This window comes from Xyrauchen texanus, chromosome 5 (genome assembly GCF_025860055.1).
Source record: "Xyrauchen texanus isolate HMW12.3.18 chromosome 5, RBS_HiC_50CHRs, whole genome shotgun sequence".
NCBI lineage: Eukaryota > Metazoa > Chordata > Actinopteri > Cypriniformes > Catostomidae > Xyrauchen > Xyrauchen texanus.
This window is the reverse complement of record NC_068280.1, coordinates 37115590-37137917: the sequence shown is the minus strand read 5'-3', so window position 1 is coordinate 37137917 and position 22328 is coordinate 37115590. Positions and strand designations below refer to the sequence as shown.

Here is a 22328-nt window from a genome sequence, read left to right as displayed (position 1 = left end):
ACATTCATAAATTGTATTCATCAACAACAATGCATGACCTCAAAGTGAAAATGCCAGACATTCCAAGATGTTAGATTTACTGTACAAACAAAAGTACAGCACAGGTAAGGTTTAACATGTGCACTGCTGCAGTCATTGATGACAGGAAAGCCAGTCCATTCCTCTTTTATAGTATTTTGACAGTGAATCCCAACTTCTTTCCAACCACTGAATTTTTAGATGCTGTTTTTGTGAGAATTAATCAATCAATCAATAAATAAATATGATCTATAATAAGTAAAGATTACTTAGCCATTCGTCAAGCACAATTTTATACAATCTATTCATATTATACACAAACTAGGAATGGGATGATATAGTCATCTTGCGATTTGGTTTGATAAATGCTATCAGGTTCAACATTCGATATAATCTCACTTCACTAACAACCCTTAAATAACAATGTATGAGATAAAAAAAAAATAGTATTTTTTCTTTGCGCAAAATGCACATTATAATTTTAATACACAATATAAATGCTCAGAGTTTAAATAATAAGATTTTCTTATATACCTTTCCCCATAAGAAAAGATCAGGAGTGAATGAACATTAATGGATACACTTTTTGATGCACAGCTCGCAGAAAAGTGGTTCTAAAGGAATTTATTTTACTGTACACATGAAAACGTACAAGGTTATAAAAACATTCAGGGATTTTCCTGGAACATCTGTGGCATCTTAGGTCACAATAATTACATTATCGACTTATCATCTGATATACTGTATGTACATGGCCTCGATAATTTTTGCTGACCTCGAAATTGCCCACTGTGTTTACATGCAAGTTTTTTTTACATAACAATGAATGTCACCAGCATTTTAGCCAGTCGGGCTGCTTCTGTCCTCTCGTCTGCTCTTTTTTTGTCGGAGGTGGGGCTCAGGCAGCTCCTCCACACACACAGAGCGGACAACAACAGGAGAAGATTACATGTTACTCAAGACTAATAGGTGTTTTAATACATGGCTCGACATTAACGCTTGTCCACAAGTGGAAATTTTGAACGGGCAAGTTAAAGAGAAATAGCCTGATTAAAATCTCAATAACGAATATTAGCTCAATAGCGCGGGATAGCTGGGATTAAGCACAATTTTAATTATTCCCACATGCTTCACTTTCAAAATGCTGGGAATTCCCTCAATCGTGTTGCCCTCTCTCACTCTCACCTTCACTTGTGTTGCTGCATTCATCAGCTTGTGAGTGCGATTCGTGCGCATATAAATGGATAAAAACTTGTTAATTGCTATGGTGATTTCTCAGGGCCAGAAAAGCCTTCTCTGCTGGCTTAACATGCCTAATAAATAAATATTTGTTCATCCTTTAATTCTTATTGACCTTTTTGCCAATGTATTTTAAATCGTTTTCCACTCCTAATTCATCTACAAATGAATAGCATAACACAAAATGTTTATCCAATCAGAATTTATTCCTCGATGCTCACAAGCAAAGTGTGACAACTGTTTCACAAAATCGCACGCTCCTTAGCAGCCCGTGAGTCTGAGCTCCAACCCGTTAGGCCTTCAGAATTTCCACAGAATCTCTCAACACTGCAGTAGATATGCATCTAAAATCAGATTGTCAGATTCATCAGCCGATCAGATTGATTTATTTGTTCTTGGTGGGTGTGGTCTTTAGGATATGTCCCAGTCCAGGCCTTCTAGCTGGCCTTAAGTGACGCAATCACGTTTTAAGTGATGTACGTAATTTGAAAGCGAAGAGTGCGAGATCATGCTGACGAGTCGGCTGTCATCATTGCTGTTATTGCCATTGTGAAAGAGATCCTTATGGATTTACATTTTTTTTGCATGATTGTGCGATTGATTAATTAAACAGGAAATGAGGGCTGATTTTCACTTCAAGCAGATTGGTCAGTGCTTTTTTGCATTGTAATAGCAACATCAGGAGTTTTCTAAGTGTAAATTAGGCTGCTTGAGCATTCAGTGTTGGATCAAGTTTTGAAAAATAACCGTGTACCCTGATGAAACAAAATGTATTGCAAGCCAAATTTAAATGACAAATATCAACAGAGCTTTTTTTTGGTATTAGACCTCCTTGGTTCAGGCTTTCGTGCGTGGACGTGTTTTTAAAATGCCAATTGCTATTATTAGTTGACTACTACGTCATTTATGATATGTATTAATACGTATTAATTGCGAAATGGTGCTTTCTTAATGGCATAAATCGCACTGAAGGCCAAGACTTAAAATGCACGGGCCGCCACGGGTTAATTGGACATATGAATGGTGTTGTACCACGTTTCTATAAGCGAGTGATGCAATAAAACTATTGCTCTTGTTTATAATCAACAAAGCTGTCTTCATCGCAAGCACGCAACATTGGAGAAATCTAATTTTGTCACATCGTGACACTCCCTCATAAAACAGCAAGAAAGGCAGAAATTGCAAAAAGACTTTGTGTAATAAAACCATCTGTAGAGTGAAGAGAAACGCTTAAAACAGACTTATGCACCAGACGCGGCGTCAGCCGATTTTGCCGGGGCTTCAGCCCCGAATGTTTTGAGTGTAGCCCCGAATGTATTTTGAAAAGTTGACTGACAAATATGAAACCGGACAACAGCCTATGTAAACCCCGAAATCACAAGTTGCCTTATTTCATTGTGCTTTGTCTTTGCACATACTGCATACAGCCTGTAAAAATAGACAGGTCTTAAAAATAATCTAGCCAATAGAATAAGTTCCTTTGCTGTCGGTAGCTTATGGGCTACTCCGTTTCTTCCTCTCTGTTGAATATGCAGCAGGTAGCTGACATCAACTTATGTTACCTAGTTTGCAAGATAACAGCAGTTAGCAGGAAAGACAGCAAAAATTAAGCAAATGAGGCTTTGGGGATTTTTCCGAAAGAAGTCAGTGGGTAAGAATTCAAATTTTTTGGGGTCCTTAAAGTCTGAAGATCATCATCTGGCTGGCTTTCACCCAAAGTAGGCTAGTTATTACCATAGGCTACGTTAGCACTTGGACCACTTGGATCATCGCATTTTAAGATAAACAACGGCTACACATTTCGAGATAAGTGTGCCCATTTTTAGAAATGTGTAGGCTACATAACCTTGCTATTGTTCATGCTGTATGTAGCCAGGAACACTAGTTTTATCCCACTGCACTTGTAATGAGAGCCAGCAGGTAGAGCTCCTCCACCTACTCTCCTGACCTCAAGAGTGCACTAGCGACTGATGCTAGAGGCTGCAGCCTTTAGCCTCCTTCTTAGCGCACCCGCCTCCCACACCGGAGACATCGGTTTGAGTCTCGTTCGGAGCGGTTACATACTGAATACTTTCCTTGTTTATCAGGTGATGTTTTCTCTAAGGAAAACCAATAAGCATTAACATAAATTGAATGTGTGACTTGTTTTGTGACATTAGTTTGTAGTAAATATACACTTTGATTTGATTAAATGGTTTTGTAGGGGGTAGCAAAGATGAGCTACAGACTGAGAAGCCAGCAGCAGCAGCTGTACCAGAATCAGGCATGGAAACTGGTAACAATTAATCAGTCACTTTACTTTAGAGAAAGTTAAAAGTGAAACATTGTTTATCCCAATGCTCCTTATGAAAGGATTTTGACAGATGAACAAGTGAGAATTATATACAGTTTGATGCCATGGTGTGTCAATGAACTTAGACGAAAGTCATTCATGTATTGCTTTAAATTAGGATCTAATACATCATTTTGACTATTTATGTCCATCCATCTTCAACCGCTTATCCGAAGTCGGGTCGCGGGGGCAGCTGCTCCAGCAGGGGGCCCCAAACTTCCCTAATTATGTCAAAAAATATAAATTACCTTACTTTACTCATTATAATATAACTCTTTTGTGATGAATTTATGGTAATGTACATGAAAATTCAAGAATCATGATAGATCTTAGGGCAATCCCACTGATCTGCTCTTCCCAATACATTTTCTTCAATGGTATTGGTCTACAATTTGAAATATGTAGCACTTGATGAATTAGTTGTTTGAAGCTTATTTGCAATACGTTATGTGCTGTATCTGTTCTTTTGCATCACAGATGATTCAGGGAGGAGAGAGGATGAGTTAGTCGAGGATAGTACTAGAGTGGAAGATTTAGGAACTGTAGAAACAGGCCCAGCCAGAACAAAACTCAAAGAATACCCTCTCACCAGCTTTGGACTACGGAGAAGTGGTTGCTAGTGTGAAAATAAAATGGTCTGGGCTAAGCCCCGGATGTCCTTCAATACTGGAAACACCTCTGTTATGCACACATTACATATCTCATCATTCTAGAGCTCCATCTAATGTATGTATCTGAGGTATTTTCTCTGCCATGTGAATCAGTCAATTTTAATAAGTATATATTATGGGGGGTGAGTGGATACAATGACACCCGGGATGGAGAGGTTTGGTGACCTTGGTGTGCACATATGATAAGTTTGTACATTTGTACAGCGATGATTTCACCTCTAAAGTACTAAACTGTGCCAAAAAATGACCAAACAAATGACTAAAATAGCAATTGTGAGTGGGGTGGCCAATGGGGTGGCCAGGCTTCGGTCGAATCGAATTCTGTGTTCCCTTTACAAAAAGCTTCACTAGGATGCTGCGCTGAGAAAAGCACTTTGGGAACAATCCTACATTGTGACCAGCTGTGAATATGTGTGTAACACATCAATGAACATTGACCGGAATTTATAGCCTCGGCTGGTGAGATCATTGGATGCACCTGTGGCCAGGCTATAAATAGATGCGTCACCAGCGTGTCGTCAGATTTATTTTCTTCAGGGCCATTCTGTGTGTGTGTGTCTCACAAGCCTGTCAAACTTTCTTTCCTTTGTTAGGAGTTAGAATTGGTTAGGCAGTGTGCAGTGAACCTTTTCTCCTTTCTCTTCTTTCTTAAAAAAAAAGAATGACTGAAAGTCGGAGCAAACGATGCATGTTCCTTTGTTTACGCTCTATGGCCGAGAGGGACACGCATCAGTTTTGCTTTGTTTGTTTGGGGGAAGAACATGCTGCTCTCGCGTCGCATTGCATTGAGATCTGCTTTCGGGCAAAATGCTTCGTGCTCGCCTCGCTTGCTTCCGGGAGTCAGCACCCACACTTCATTCGTGGGGCTCTCTCATGGATCTGGTTGAGGAGTGAGAGATGGGTTCGTCACTTTCCCCTCGCTCTCTCCCCAGATCCAGCTGATCCTTCTCGTAAGCCTGAAACACACCTTGGTGAATCTCTGTACGTGCCACGCACAATAATAAAGCGCCTAACAACAGACCCCCCCAAACGCTCCAAACAAGAAGACAAATTTCTGTCTGGTGGCCAAAATAAATAAATAAAATAAGGGAAGGGAACGCTATATCAGTCCCTTCCTTTTTCTCTATGACCTCCATAACAATTATTCTCATTCATGGAGGAATCCTTATACTTCCCATGTCTTTGTGCCCTCGACGTTGACATATTCAACTATCGTGGGCGCTGAAGCCCGGGGGTATTCAGTGAAGCTGCCGGTAGAAGAGAAGCTTGCGGGTTATCTCTCACCTGGCTTGGCATCATCGCTAAAGAGATCCACTCTCCCCACAAAGCTGTGCAGGACCACCTCCACGCTTGTGGGGAAGGTTTATCAGGCAGCAGGTCAGAATGGTGCTACCCTATACACTATGGCAGTGTTACAGGCATACTAGGCTAATCTGTTGAAGGACCTGAGAGTGAGCACCATGGTCGATGAAGAGGCTTTCTCTGAGCTTCGTCGAGCCACGGACCTGTCTCTCTGCACGACCAGGCAGACGGCCTGCACCATTGGCCAGTCTATGTCTGCTTTGGTCAGCACGGAGATACACTTATGGCTTAATCTATCAGGCATCAGAGACAAGGACAAAAACGTTCCTTCCCGATGCCCCGGTTTCGCCTTCTAGTTTATTTGGTGACACTATGAATATAGTTATCACCAGGTTCCAGGAGGCAAAAAAGTCACAAGGAAGCCTTAGGGCAATTCCTTCCTCGCCACACTCGGGGAGGGGCCATCGGCCACCCAGCCCCGCCCTGGTCCTTCTAGACGGGAGGCTCATAAAGACTGGGGTCCAGTTCATCGCCCTCAGCAGCCCCCAAAGCAAAACCTCAGGGCAGTTATTTCTAAAAGGGAAAAACCCTGATGGTTTTTTGTGGGGGTAGCCCCCCTCGAGACGGGGCATGTGTATCATCCACTTCGGCCCTCCCTTTACCTCCACGAAACCTCTCCATTCCCGCTGCCTCTGGTGTTTCGGGAGTTTAGAGGCTTCTAACCAAAAGTTGGGTGTACCGTTGCTTCCTGCATTAGTACAGGACGCGGAACACTCGACATCCCCTCAACAGGAAGTGTCAAAATGAATACCCATCTCAGAGAACCTGGCAGCCTGGGAACTTCAGCCAGGTATTTCTATGTGGGTCCTAAGAACAGTAGAGAATGGCTACAGAGTTAAATTTGCTTGCCACCCTCCGTGTTTCAATGGCATGGTCCCCACTACGGTAAACCGGACCAGGCATTTCTACTGTGGAAAGAACTGTGAAATCTCTTGGTCTAAGGGGCCATAAAACATGTTCCCCTTCCAGAGAAAGAGTCAGGTTATTACAGAGAATACTTCCTGGTTCCCAAGAAGTGTGGGGGGTTGCATTCGACCTTAGGTCTTCAAGGCTTGAACTGCCCAGTCAGGGTGTTCAAGTCCAAGATGCTAACTATCAAGATGATCGTGTCACAAGCCCAACATCACATTTGGCTGGTCACCATCGATCTCATGGATGCATATCTTCATATAGAAATTCCGTCACAGCACAGGAAGTTCCTGAGGTTCGCTTTCGGGGGTGAAGCCTTCCAGTATCGGGTTCTTCCATTCAGCCTAGCCCTATTAACCCACACATTCATGAAATGCATGGATGCAGCACTGGCTCCTTTGTGACTCTGGGGCATCTGCATTCTGAATTCTATAGACAAATGGCTGATCCTAGCGCAGTTCCAAGAACTGGCAGTTCAGCACAGGGATATTGTCTTAGCTCATCTGGTTTCTCCGGGTCTGAGACTCAACGTTAGAGAGCGTTCTCAGCTTGGTTGTCACAGTAACTGTCTCGAGCTGATGGCTGTATTTCTGGCCCTGAATTACTTCCTCCAGAGGCTGCCATGTCTTGGTGCGGTTGGGCAATACAGTGGGAGTCTCTTATATAAACCATCAAGGAGGTCCACGTTCACGTCAGCTAAATTTCTGGCACGTCGGATTCTCCTTGGGGCCCAGGGCAAGCCCCTGTCACTCAGGGCAGTTTACATCCCTGGATGCCCGTATGTGGGAGCAGATTTACTGTCCAGACAGAAAATAACGACGGGGGAGTGGAAACTCCACCCCAAGGTAGTGGAACAAATCTGGGTGAGATTTTACAGGGCAGAAGAGGACCTCTTCGCCTCTATGAACAGCGCAATGTCTCCTCTACTTCTCCCTGGTTTCTCTGCTCCTGGGAGCCTTGGCCAGAGTTCGCCAGCAAGGGTCTTGCCTCTTACCGATAGCGCCGCGCTGGCCGAACAGGGTATGGTTCTCTGGGTTAATATCTCTCCTCGATGGCTTGCCTTGGGCGATCCTGAACAGGAAGGACCTTCTTTCTCAGGCACAGGGTACAATATTCATCCAAGGCCCGAATTGTGGAACCTTTCACGCTTGGCCCCTGAAGGGTACCAACTGAGGTACACAGGGCATTCTCCTGAGGTTATCGAGACCATTTTATGTGCTAGGGCTCTCTACACTGGGTTTTACAGGGCAGAAGAGGACCTCTTCGCCTCTATGAATAGCGCAATGTCTCCTCTACTTCTCCCTGAGTCACCCAGCCCCCTGGGGCTGGACGCAGTGACACATACATGGCCCAGAATGTGCCTGTATGCGTTTCCCTCTACTAAAAGATCATAATGCAGATCCAGTTAACTGCCAGATTGCTTAGAGTTTGCCCCAGGAATGACCAATGCAATTTTGCACCCTCATCCTGACTACCTGCCTAAGGTGCCTTTCACGACCCTACATCAGGCCACTCTCTAAGCCTTCTGCTCCCCGCCGTTTGCAACGCCGGAGCAGCAACGACTTCACAGACTGTGTCCAGTCTGTGCCCTTTAGACTTATGTCCACCGCACTAGCCAGTGGCATAAGTCAGGGCATCTATTCGTTTGCCATGGGAGCCGCAACCATGGGGCTGCCACCTCCAAGCAGACTATATTGCATGGGGTGAGGGATGCTACTGCACTGGCCTACAAGGCGCGGTCAAGCTTAGCCAGTAAGTATCAGGGCTCACTCTACCTTTCCGTACACATTCATTAGATTCTATAGTTTAGATGTTCATGCCACTCGGGGCTCCTATGCCCTCGAGTCGACATCTCTAGCTCATGTCTGAGACCTCTCGCGTTCTTGTGAGCACACTTCACAACCGTAGGGGTCCGGACAGCCTCAGTGCGGCGGCGTGGGTATTCTCGTTCCCAAAGCGCTTTTCTCAGCGCAGCATCCTAGTGAAGCTTTTTGTAAAGGGAACCTCTCGGGTTAAGTGGTGTAACCCTTGTTCCCTGAAAAAAGCAGAACGAGATGCTGCGCTTCTTTGCCGCACTGGGATGTGCCAGGACTGCTCTTCAGAAAATATATCTGACGACACACTGGTGACGCATCTATTTACAGCTTGACCACAGGTGCATCCAATGATCTCACCAGCTGAGGCTATACATTCCGGTCAATGTTCATTGACGTGTTACACACATATTCACAGCTGGTCACAATGTAGGATTGTTCCCAAAGTGCTTTTCTCAGCGCAGCATCTCGTTCCGCTTTTTTCAGGGAAAAAGGGTTACACAGCGTAACCCGAGACATTTCCCAGAAGAGACAAATTTATACAGGCTTGAGGGTTAGTAATGATTTAGCATTGGGTTCTTAATCCCTATAAGGTGTAAATGATGTCGATGGAGGCTTTTCTTTTTTTTATTTCTTAAGTTCTTTGTTTTGTTTTTATCTCTGGAAAGTAACTTTTTTACTCGGACAAGTGAATGATCAACTTACTTGTCCAAAGGACAAGCACATGACTATGCTTATTGTCGAGCCCTGTAATAGGGTTTTTCCCAATGACTGCGTAATTCCAGCCAGAAAGTTTGGAAGAATAAGTCCAAATAGGCTTGGTTTCAAAGCCGCATTCCACAGCTCCGTTGTGGGAAAAATGTAGCTTTAAGCCGAATGAGAGAGAAAAGTCCAGTAACGTGAATGAGCCGGTATGCCGACTTTGTTTAAAAACATTGGCAACGAAAAGTGACAATACAACTAACCTAAAAGCTCATTTAAACCATTAACATAACCATCCCACCCAGTTTTCCGAGCTGGGAACAAAAACCGCAGTTGGAAATGGAGAGGGGCCTTCCCGATTTTAATTTTGTTTTATATTCTGATTACTATATCTGAATATTCCTAAGAATTAAAAATTCATTGCTCTTTGAAAGGGTGTACTTGCATTATTATGCTATTATTTTATCATTATATCAGTGACATAAAATGGTCTTGAAATGACAATAATATAATTTAATTGCAATTGGTTCTGGGACAATATATCATCCAACAAAAGTAGTTATCGTGACAGGCCTAACGTCGCCCCTGCTGTAGCCCATGCTCAAATGCCAAATTGCTCAGGGGAAATGCTCAGATCCCTGGTCAACACTCTTTTTCAATCTGTCCCTCTCCCTGTCTGTAGTCCCCACATGCTTCAAAACATCAACCATTGTGCCTGTACCGAAGCAAGCCACAATCACTTGCTTAAATGACTGGCGTCCTGTTGCTCTGACCCCCATCATCAGCAAATGCTTTGAGAGGTTAATCAGAGATTACATCTGCTCTGTTCTGCCCCCCTCTTTGGACCCATTGCAGTTTGCCTACCGCAACAACCGCTCCACTGATGATGCCATTGCATCTACACTACACACTGCTCTCTCCCATCTGGAAAAAAGGAACACATATGTGAGAATGCTGTTTGTAGACTACAGCTCAGCATTCAACACCATAGTGCCCTCCAAGCTTGATATGAAACTCCGGGCTCTGGGCTTAAACGGATGTCAGGCAGGCAGATGTCAGGTGAAGAATGGGCAGCAAAATCTCCTCATCACTGACCCTCAACACTGGAGCCCCGCAGGGCTGTGTTCTCAGCCCCCTACTGTATTCACTGTACACACATGACTGTGTGGCAACACATAGCTCCAATGCCATCATTGAGTTTGCTGACGATACGACGGTGGTAGGTCTGATCACTGACAATGATGAAAGAGCCTACAGAGAGGAGGTGCACACTCTGAGACGCTTGTGTCAGGAGCACAACCTCTCCCTCAATGTCAGTAAAACCAAGGAGCTTGTGGTGGATTTCAGGAGGAAAGATGGAGAACACAGCCCCATCACCATCAATGGAGCACCGGTAGAGAGAGTCAGCAGTTTCAAGTTCCTCGGTGTCCACATCACTGAAGAACTCACATGGTCCGTCCACACTGAGGCCGTTGTGAAGAAGGCTCACCAGCGCCTCTTCTTCCTGAGACGGCTGAGGAAGTTTGGAATGAACCAACACATCCTCACACGGTTCTACACCAGCACTGTAGAGAGCATCCTGACTGGCTGCATCACTGCCTGGTACGGCAATAGCACCGCCCACAATGGCAAAGCCCTGCAAAGGGTGGTGCGAACTGCCAGAAACATCATCGGAGGTGAGCTTCCCTCCCTCCAGGACATATACACTAGGCGGTGTGTGAAAAAAGCTCGCATGGATCATCAGAGACTCCCGAGTCATGGGCTATTCTCACTGCTACCATCAGGCAGGCGGTATCGCAGCATCAGTACCCGCACCAGCCGACTACATGACAGCTTCTTTCCCCAAGCAGTCAGACTGTTGAACACTTGATCTATCACGATCAATAATTAGCACTGCACTTTATTCATCTATAATCTCACACTGGACTGTCAACATATTCTCCTCAATATACTACTTCATATATATATTTCATATACTCCTACTTATTGTATTGTATATTGTGTATTGTATATTGTGTGTATTGTTTACTGTACATTGTATATAATTATTGTGTTGTGTAAATATGTGTACATTTGATTTGTAAATTGTTTTGTGTATGTTGTTTATTGTAAATTGGTATATGTCTCGCCACTGTCATGACTGCTATGTTGCTCGGAACTGCACACAAGAATTTCACCTACTGTTGCACTTGTGTACATGGTAGTGTGACAATAAAGTGATTTGATTTGATTTGATTTGTGACACATCGAGCAAGAAACACTTGCAGTGGAACAAGTAGCTCTCTGCATCTTCCGAGCATCCCTATTGATCTCTCATGCATTGAGACAGACTGCCACATGACTTAAAATGCAATGCTTAAAAAAATATTATTTTCTGTTAATTGTACAAAAAAGCTTCAAGTTGGAGTACGATGACATAATGGAATGCATTCCTTTCTTGCATGCTAGATCCCGTGTCCGCCTGTAATCATCTTTACAAGTGGTGCAAGAGAAGGGGGAACTGCCAGCAACTACAGGTAGTCCTAAACTAAAACATACAAAACAACGCTCGGACAGTCGCTCATAATTTCCCCCTCAGGTTTCAAACTACATATGCACATTTCCATGGCAACTTACAGGATCTAATGCATGATGACAGGTTGCTATTTTTTTAATGACATATAACTAGCTAAAACCCATTACACTGAAGCAAACTTAGATCTTTTTATTGTACATATATTTTAATGGGGAGAGGAGTGGAAATTCTGCCCCACCCGTGGAGGTTGACATCATAAGTTGAATTCAACACGACTAATGGGCTCGACTAGTTAAACATCAGTAGTCGTTCAACCCCTACTTCATACTATTTATGGGAATCCCTGAGAATTCCTTTAAAATTAGCAATCCACTTTGTATTTCTGAATTTCCAGAATTCCAACTGTTCTCGCTTGAGTGGCGAACAGGGAGAGCAACAAGACCTGACAGTGAAATGGCCTTGCTGCATTGACTGCTTTGAGAGCAACTGGAGTGGTCAAACCATGTAGACACCTGATGGTCTTGAAGTGTAAGCTAAACTATGAAGAAGCACATGAGAAAAGCTGGACGTACAAAGCCCACTCTAGGCTAATGTGTTTTCTGTGCACTTGGATGGGTTGATGGGGGGGCGGGCTCGCCTGAGCGGATAGCCGTGGCTCTTTTGTGCTCAAGAGAGGACAACCACTCCCCAGGCTTTGGGGCAGCTTTTTGGGCCACCTAAGGGCCACAGTCCGAACGAGGTGGGCGGACCGCTGGCTTGAAAGGTCATGAGCTAGAGCAGAGAGTGACGCTTTGGGTAAAGGGAGAGAAAAAGAGAAGGGAGAAAGAGATGGCAACATTTAAAAGACAGAAGTTCTCCAAATAAGAATGTTTAGATAGATGAAAAGTAGTGACACTGACTACAAGAGGCATTATGTTTGTGTTTGTGCATTGTGGCTCTGACAAAGTTGTTTGCATGCCTTCAAAAGAGCATTCTTTATTTCAGTGTTAATATATCAGAAAAGGCTGACTTGAACGGGCAAGAAAACCAACAAAATGAAAATGTTTTCACATTTTGAATGTGAACATACGTTAAAGTGTTTACGAAAAGCTGTGTGAAAAGTTTCTGAAAAAAGCTATTAAACAAGGACTGAATGTCCATCTGATTTGGAAGTATGAACTTCCAAATAACAGCAGAGCTACATCTAAATAATGATAATTCATCATAGAGGCTGAGTACTGTATATTAGTGGACATGTGGATGCTGAGAGTAGGAAGAGACCTTGTGACCCAGCCACGGACATCTCAGCAGGACTCCCATGTCCAACAGCCCTGCCACAAAACCAACACAGCAGGACGTGAAACTGACGTGAAGCCAAATAAACTAACCACACACCAACTGATAGACATACTTTTGCACACCACACAGATTTAAATAAAATTAAATAAAATTTTAATTAATTGAATTATTCAATAAATATTCACATTCACTGAATATTTACATTCACCCATCAAACACAGCAAGTATTTTTCATATTTTTCATATTCAAATTATTAGGGTATTCTTGATGACTAAGTTAACGCATATAAGATGCATATAAAAAGTTAACACATAAGTTTCGATGTTCTTAATTATAAAAATAAATACATAATTTGTGGTATATTAAACCCCCATTTCCTGATTTGCAAATATTTAATTAAAAGTTTTCAATAATATTTTAAGCATGAAAACAGCTTATTTTTATGAAACCGAAAATAGTTTTTTGAAATATTTGAATTGTTTTTTTTTTTTGCCTATAAAAAGTCTCTAAAATATCTTACACTCACAAATCTCACAACCACTCAGTTTCTTAAACTCAGACTGTGAGTTGACACAATGATTTATAGACCTAATCAAATGAATTTAGACATTTTAACATGTAAGTAGTTAGATTAATATACATCCATTTCAGGTTGCCACCCTGGTTTTCTCATTTTAATTTCGAGCCATCGGCAGACCCCCCCTCAGCCGCAGAAGCCTGATCATCAGAGAGGAGAGAAAACGTGTTGTTTTAACAGACGAGGGGTCGGTTTAACTCCTCTACTGTTCCCACTGTTCTTCTCAAGCAGAGATAGAGGGATTTGAAATTAAAAGAAGAGGGAACGTGAGGGAGGAAGAAGTCCCATCACTCGCAGAGATGAGACACCCACAGAGATAAATTGTGAATGGCCTGCTTATTTTTTTTTTTTTCATTTCATCGCTTCTGAGGATGGAGTGAGAGAGCGAGTAAAAGAGAGGAATAAGTAGATGCACGTTTGGACCTGTATTGTTTGGTTTAATCTGGGCCACCATCTGAGAGCAGGAGACGTGTGTGTGGAGAGAGGAATTTCTGAGAGTACAAGAGCCACATGAGAGCGCTGCAGGGGAGAATATGTGTGCACTATATCAATTTCAACCAACTACAATTTAAAACTTAAGTAAACTGATGTCAAAATTAAAAGTAAAAAGTTACAACCTGCACTTAAAATGGACTGATGAAGAAATCTTTTTTTTTTTTTACAGTGTGTTTTTCTGTGTGTGTGTGTGTGTGTGTGTTTACATGCTATACTACATTGTGGGGACCAAGGATAGTAAAACCTGAGATCACCTAACTTGTGGGACCCAGCCAGCTATCCCCATGAGGGAAATGGCTTAGTAAACATACTAAACGATGTGTTTTTGGAAATGTAAAAATGCAAAAAGGTTTCTGTGAGGGTTAGGGTAGGGGTAGGGTTAGGTTTAGAGGATATCAATTATCATTAGATCTGTATAAAATCCATAAAATGCATGGACGTCTATGGAGAGTCCCACAATGATATGAAAACCAGTTTGTGTGTGTGCGTGTGTGAGTGTGTGTGTCTGTCTAAGATGTACACACAGGGGTTGATATAATCAAATGGTTGTGTTGAAAAAAAAACATGCACTATTAAAGGATTTATTTCAGGAATTATAATTATAGGAATTATTAAAAGAATAATCTGTGTTCAATACAAGCATTTGATGCATAATGTTGATTACTACAAAAATTATTTTGACTTGTCCCCCCTTTTCTTTAAAAAAAAGCAAAAATCGAAGTTACCGTTAAGGCAATTACAATATAAGTTAACGGGGTCAATTTTTTGAGGGTTTAAAGGCAGTAATGTGAAGCTTATTGTGGCATGAGGGCATGGTCATGTGTCGATCTGTGGAAGAGTGATAAAGCTCGTTACCTGGGTCATAATTATCTCTAACACCTGTCTCTCATTATTGTGATGATGGAGGGAGACCTGAAAAGGCACAGCAGAGCATCAGAGAGGGGAAAGAGTGACCAAGAGACCACGACACCGGTGACGAGCCTTACCGCTCTCCCTCTCATGCAGATGACACATGACCACACCCACATGCCACACTTATAATAAAAGCGCTTACATTCATTTTTCTGTTAAGCTGTAAAGTTGTTTAAATCATTGTTTTTACAGTCGTTTTAGGAATAGCATGCCACAAATGTTGTCAATTGAGCTTAACTTGTATTGAACCTAGAATATTCATTTAAATTATTTTGTGCAACAAACAAGAATGGTACATAAAAAAGGTTTATTGAGGAGGATTGTGCTTACTTTTCCAAACCAAAAAACAAATTATATTTTCCTGGCAGATGATCAAATAGGAAAAATCATAGAGTAACGGTATATTTCAGGAAGGACGTGAGCCATATCTAGTGACCAGAATAGTATATTGACTTAGGGATAGGTTAGTCTCTTCTGACACTGGCCAGAAAGTATCCACCAAGCAACCACCCACAAAACCCTAGCAACTACATACTGTAACAACAATCTAACAACCTCTGGTGACAAGGGTTATACTGAATGGGGATTTTGTTATACTAACAGTGGGGGAAAATCCCATGCACCAGGGGACCTCCTGAATAGAGAGGCAGCACTATGGCAACCACCAAGAACAACCTAGTAATGTGGTGGCAAATTTTACAAATAAGCAACACTTCTATTTTCTTCAGAAAATTTAGATGGTATTAATTTTTTATATTTTTTTGCTCTGATGCGTCTCCTAGACAACATCTAATACAAGTTATTAGTATTATTTCTACACCTTCTGTTCTGTATTTTGTCACATTACCCTTTTTTTCTCAGCTTCCCTCTCTTGCACCTTTGCCATTCTGCAAATATTTCCCCAGAATGTTTCCTACCGTCATTACATCATAAGGCAGTTTTAATTTAAATAAGACTGATTTTTAGGTTATTTTGCAAATGATGGTCAGTTTGTCTGTCAATATTGACAACTATGATTTTATATGAATTTTTATGTATGGACTTTGTATTCAAACCCTATTTAATAAAAGAGTTACATTGTGTAGTCAAAGTGTGTGTGTGAGTGTGTGTGTGTGTGTGTGTGTGTCCAGTGTCCCCTACAGCTGCAGCTTCAGCGGATTACCCATCATCCACACAGCAACATTACACAAGTCGTTCTTTGAACAAAAGTCATGGCTGCTATTAATGAGATGGTAATCCCGGGCAGTGCTACCTCCCAGATCTGCTTCCACTGACAGGGGAAGAATGTCCAAACGGCCTGCTCACAACACCCAGCACAACACTGTGTCCATTGTCAGTAGAGCTGGTCTGAGCCCTGGACCCAGCTCAAGGAGTTATCCCCTTCCATCCCGATCCTGTCCCCACACCCCATCTCAACCCCTTTACACCCCATGAATAAAAATTAAAGCCGTAAATGGGTGGAGGAAAAGGAAGGAAGGGAAAGAGAGGGAGAGAAAGAGGAAAAACTAAATGTTTTGCCAGAGATTAGGGTGGGATATCTGGGATTTTGACGTCTGAGGTTCCCACACGAAGATCTGACATCTACCCATCCTTGGGACCGCTCGCTCTCTCTGTCTCACCATAGGGACCACACAAATTAAGAGGGGCCCAACAACCCTTAGACTGCTTTAAAATCATTAGGAGAGGCAGAGGAAATCGAGCTGAGGAATGGTGTTGAATCAAGGTAGAACACTACACACACTAACACCAAACTTTTACAGTCATTATAAAGATGCAATGAAAGTGAATAGTGACTGAGGCTGTCCTTCTGCCTAACATTTCCTCTTGTGTTCTACAGAAGAAAAAAGTAATACAGGTGTGGAACAACATAAGGTCGAGTACATAATGACAAAATGTTCATTTTTGGGTACCAAAAATGAAAATTCTCTCATCATTTACTAACCCTTATCCCATCTAAGATGTATATGACTTTCTTTCTTCTGCAGAACGCAACAAAGATCTTTAGAAGAATATCTCAGCTCTCTTGGTCCTCACAATGCAAGTGAATGGTGACCAGATCTCAGAAGATCCAAAAAGGATATAAAGGAAGCAAAAAAGTAATCTACAAGACTCCAGTGGTTAAATCCATGTCTTCTGAAGCTACATAATAGTTGTGGGTGCTAAACAGATCAATATTTATGTCATTTCTTACTACAAATCACTTTTGGCCAGCCAACACCCGTAGGTGGCTGAATGTGAAAGTCAAGTGAAAATGAAAGAGTAGATTTACAGTAAAAAAAAAACAACACCTATCATATATCTTTAGAATACATATATTTAATTATTGGAGCTTTATAGATTACTTTTATGCTGCCTTTCTGTCCTTTTGGACCTTCTGAGTTCTGGTTACCATAAACTTGCCTTTTGAGGACCATCAGACCTGAGATATTCTAAAAATCTTTGTTTGTGTTCAGCAGAAGAAAGAAGGTCATACACATCTAGGTTGGCATTAGGGTGACTAAATATTGAGAAAATATTCATTTATGGGTGAACCTTCCCTTTAAGTCATTTTAGGAGAAACCTCTGAGACAAAGAAACTGAAAACTCCTTTATGTTTCCTGAGCTATGAAAAAGCAACCTCTGAGCAATACAATCTTAGGACCTTTGGAAACATTTTCCCCAACATTGCTCCTAATTAATGTCAGGTTAATATAACACAAAGAATAATGATATAACTGTACACTAAATAATTCAAAATTGAAAATATAAAAAGTTAGCTAGATTTACACTGCTAATTAGGGTGGAAATGAGTCATCACAGTCTGTAAAAAGGTACCTAACCTCCTCAAGATGCTTGCAGCCTCTCAAAGAGCAAAATATAAGCAAGCTTCAGCTTGAGCTGCAAATCAAGTCTGTTTTAGAATTGCAAACAGTTAAAAAAAGACTTTTAGTTCCATCTACACACAATGTATTTATTGTGTTTTGCTACAAATAAAATGACCAATTTAATGTTCAATAATGTGATTCAACTCAATGGAACATTAAACTGTGATATGAGCGGTGTTAATCTGGTGAGGTCTGAATGTTGACAGCTAAAGCTCTGTTTGACTAACATGTCAAAGTTTCACCCAAACATTGGAAATGCCACACATGAACTACTGACACCGGGATCAGCCTGCTTTAGCATGAATGATTTAGCATTTCTCATGAGACAGAGGGAGAGAGTGAGAGTTTGTAGCTGTCACTGGCGGTGCATGGTCGGCCTTTCTCACTGTTCTCTGTGAGTATAGAAGTTCTAAAGTTTTCTTTCTCTCTATTCAGGAGGTCCCTTGGTGCATGGGCTTTTTCCCCACTGTTAGTATTACAAAATCCCCATTCAGTATAACCCTTGTCACCTGTCAACTAAGCCAGGCTGGTTTTCTAGGTCTTTATCCCATAAACACACTGAGAGAAAATAAAATGAGCAGCTAAGCTTATACCCTGCCCCCATTTGATGCATGCACACACCCTACACCCACACACATGCACAAAAACCGCATGTCTCAGAGCTGCTACTCTAGCAGATTAAAATTCATTACCCTGTTCTATTTAAGAAACGTTTACATTGCATTGGTTATTGTTGGTCATTGATTAGGTGGTTAGGGGAGTTCACATGGGTCCCCCAGGGTGGTCAGGTCCTAATCCTCATATCCTCCTATTTAAAAGCATCTTCGCACAAACACTGAAATTTGAGGGGCTCACAACAACTTAAACATCCCATTTTCAATCATTTTTGTGGTTCTCTATTTGTCTGGTTTACAACAAAATGTAGGCTACGCATTGCATTTATTTTACCACTGGTTCTCGTGTTTTTATCATGCATAATGTGAGTTCAAAAGTTTCTGAATTTAAATTCGAGCACGTTCAGTTGATCTATCAATTTCTTTGGTAAAACAACACGCAAAATGCTCTTAGCTGAATATACAGTATATAAAGGCATTCTACAGACCTGACCATGATGCTTTTTTAGACTAAAGTATATCATGCTTCTGCATCTTTCCATGAAACACAATGGATAAAATACAAAAGTGGAGGAGAGAGAGCCACACTGATGCATGATGTCACTAGACTTAATCTCTTCCCACTCACTGAATACAAATCACGCAAACAGTTGCAGTTTTGACAAACTTAAAGCCAAAGAACACTAAGTACTACTACAGTATATTTTGACTAACACACAATCCAGTGAAAGGCATTTCATTTGATCGACAGCTTGCATTGTCTGTTGGTTAGTATCAAAACACTCATCATTTTTAAAATATGATAAAAGATAAACCAGAGCCTAAAAAGGATTTGTAAAGAAAAAGTCATTTTAATTAGTTAGCTATGTGCTACTGACATGACATTTACTGTAATCAAAGAAAAGTCCAATTATTATTTCTCTTGGATTTTTAACATTTGGCTGGACTCAAATGAACAGAGATTTTGTCTATAAAAAATATAATAATAAAATAACGGAATATAGAACATTTGTGAAAGCAGTGTGCTGCTCGTGCTGTACTCCATCTTGAACTGTACAGTATGTTTCTATTTTTCATTATGGATTCATTTTTATGACTCATTTATTATACGAGATGACTTATTATATGAGAATATTTTTTTAAAAAAGGACCATTTAACAGAACTAGTGAAGGCAAAAAAGTTGAAAAAGTTGAAAAATGGTGAACATCTAAAAAGAAATCGTAACCAGTTACAGTATCTAAAATATACACTTTCGCATATGCATTTACAGTACAGTGCGAAAATGCTGCATAGTGTGGAGTTTTTCAAAAATAATGCCATCAATTGTTTTCATTTGTCAATTAACGTCATATGAAGTCTAGTAAACATAAAAAAGCTAAGTCAATATTTGATGTGACCATCACGTCTTAAAAACAACACCAGTTCTACTGAGAATTCACCACAGTTCTTCTATATATTTCGGCTGTCTCAATTGCTTCTGTCTCTTCATGTAATCCCACTGACACAATGTTCAGTGGGGGAATCTGTGGGTGCCATGCCATCTGTTGCAGGTCTCCCTGTTCTTCTATTCTATTCTATTCTTTTTGCAAAAGGAATTTTTGGGAGTCTAAAATGTATATTTTCTATTTACACACTAAATCTAAAATATCAATTACCATCTTAAGGCAAATGTATTTGTGAAACATCTTATTTGCCCAAGACTTTTGCACAGAACTGTACTAAAATACTGATGTTCATCAGAAAAGTTTATGTGCACGTTATATGTTAGTTAACCCAATATCCTTCTTGAAAGACCAATAATTTTGGACATATTCCAAGATGTGTATTACTCATATTTTACTCCATCTTTTTGTGTCTCCAAACAGAGGCCATAATAATACGTTCTACAAATTGTTCAGAGTGGGTTCAGGTTGCAGCGTGCAATCTAGCCTGAACAGTGATGTATAGCAAATTATAAATTGACCGGTCAAAAGAGGTCTGTACCTGGTGTCAAAGGTTGCCATGAAGATGGGGTACTGCACATTTCCGTGATGATCAAGAGGAAGCCTGTCCAACAGCTGCTCAAACTGAAGGTCGGAAATCTCCAGGCCAAACCTGTGGAGAAGGACGGGGAGAGGTCAACATGGGGTCACTGATGTCACCAAAGGCCAAGAGTCCACTCATCAGGACTCGTCAGTCCAGCAGGCCCTAAGCATACGCCACTCATTGACCCTCTCACACACTGCAGAGTCAAGAGGTCATAAGGTCAACTGCCCTCTTCACCCGGCCATCGCACAGAGCTGGACACACAGTGGCCAGTCAATCAAGAGATTAGACTTCACATACATGTATGCAAACCCTCAAATATTCACTTGCACAAACTACAACCTTCACTCGCTCCAGGAAACACAGATAAAGACAAATTAACTTATCAAAGATTAAGAATAAAATTTGAAATTGTCCTTCAGATCTGATCGACATGGTCCAAATTGACTAAAATACTACATACTCACATAAAGAGGATTATGGTGAGGTAAATGTGTTTTTAAAGACAGGGGAGTTTTAAGTCTTAATAAGATCAGATATTTAGGTTATCCCTCAGTTTAGATGAGGACCAGAAATTAACCAGTGCCTGAGGCAAAAATGCCATATGAAGTGACAAAAATGTCCAACATATTAAAAATGTGGCGACAATTCCACTGTTTGTTTTTTGTTTAGTTTTTTTACCATTATCTAGCATTTGAAATATTTCAAAATATTCTAGGCCTCATCTCAATATGGGTTTAGTGCCTCTGTAGACGCCGTAGTGATTCAGTAGCTGTCAGTTACTTGTATTTACTGTCTCAGAGGTGAGTGTTGTTGAATGTGCAGCTAGTCTTAATTGATTTTTTTCTTGATGATGAAATATTATCAAAAAATGCATCCTAGCAGAGTGTTTATTGTGTAAATTTTCTGATTATGTACAGTTATAATTGCTCATAATGAGTGAGAATTTATTTCAATAATTTTATTCAATTGAAGTATCTGACATAACTGGACTGTTTAGTTTCTTATTTTTTTCTTTGTTCATTTCTAATACTAGTTTAGATCCCAATAATTATTCAGATGTACATTCATGTTAAAAGAATGTAGATATGAATAACTTAATCGGCCTGTACAAAGAGTAGAAAGTGAACAGTTGAAGATATAAACAGAGATAGACTTAATGTAAGAGACACAGTGTATGTGTACCTGCTCTCCATGGCTGATCTGAACTCCTCCTGACTAATAGTTCCTTTATCCAGTTTATCAACGTTCCTATGCAAACACACACATTACTACATGAAAATGCATTCTCCACTTAGAAAGCATTAGAGAGCATTTGCTAAACGCAAACAGCAATGCGTCCAGTAAAATAATGTCCATTTCGTCTGCTTAAAAGAGATACTTAGTACTAGTACTCAAGAGGATGTGGAGCTCACTGGGTTCAGAAAGAATCTAATTTGTGCTGAAGGGTTTCTGTGATGAAGACATTAAACATCTTTGTGTGTAAAAATAGAGAGAAAAGAAACCAGTGCTCAGTTATAGTGTGTTAATGGGAGCTTGTTCTTACATGGAAAAAAAGAGAATGGTATTTTACTCACTGAAAGGTCTGAAGGAGGGAGATGTATTCAGACTGAAACAGGCGAGTTAATTTGGCCTCTATGGCACTTGGAGAGGACGCACAACTGATATTCTCATTAGAATGAAACCTATAGAGGAAGAGAAACCATCATTAATAAAGTAATGTAAACTTTACATTTAGTTTATGTTTATAGAGAAAAGAATGTATTATTTACATTTCACAGACATTTGACAGTAATAATTGTATAAAATAAACATATGACCTAGTAAAACTGTTGATACACCACAGTCAGAAGTTTGGCCAGCATTAATTTTTCTTAGGATTTTGAAAATCTTAGATCTTTTGATAAACACTTTAAGCTTATCCTTGGATAGGTTTTAATTTTGGTTGAATAGGTAAAAATGATTTGTAGGCAAATATAAATAGTGTATGAATTTCTTT

General features: G+C 40.8%; 1 protein-coding gene across 1 annotated transcript in view; it reads right to left on the bottom strand.

The window, feature by feature from the left end:
* si:ch211-197n1.2 (EF-hand calcium-binding domain-containing protein 6) overlaps positions 1 to 22328 on the bottom strand; it is a 47421-nt gene that overhangs the window by 12467 nt on the left and 12626 nt on the right. The window contains exons 10-12 of the mRNA XM_052126338.1: positions 21907 to 22014; positions 21515 to 21580; positions 20288 to 20398 (exon numbers count right to left, since the gene is read on the bottom strand). Of these exons, the coding sequence (XP_051982298.1) occupies positions 20288 to 20398; positions 21515 to 21580; positions 21907 to 22014 (285 nt within the window). The remainder of the gene's footprint in view (positions 1 to 20287; positions 20399 to 21514; positions 21581 to 21906; positions 22015 to 22328) is intronic.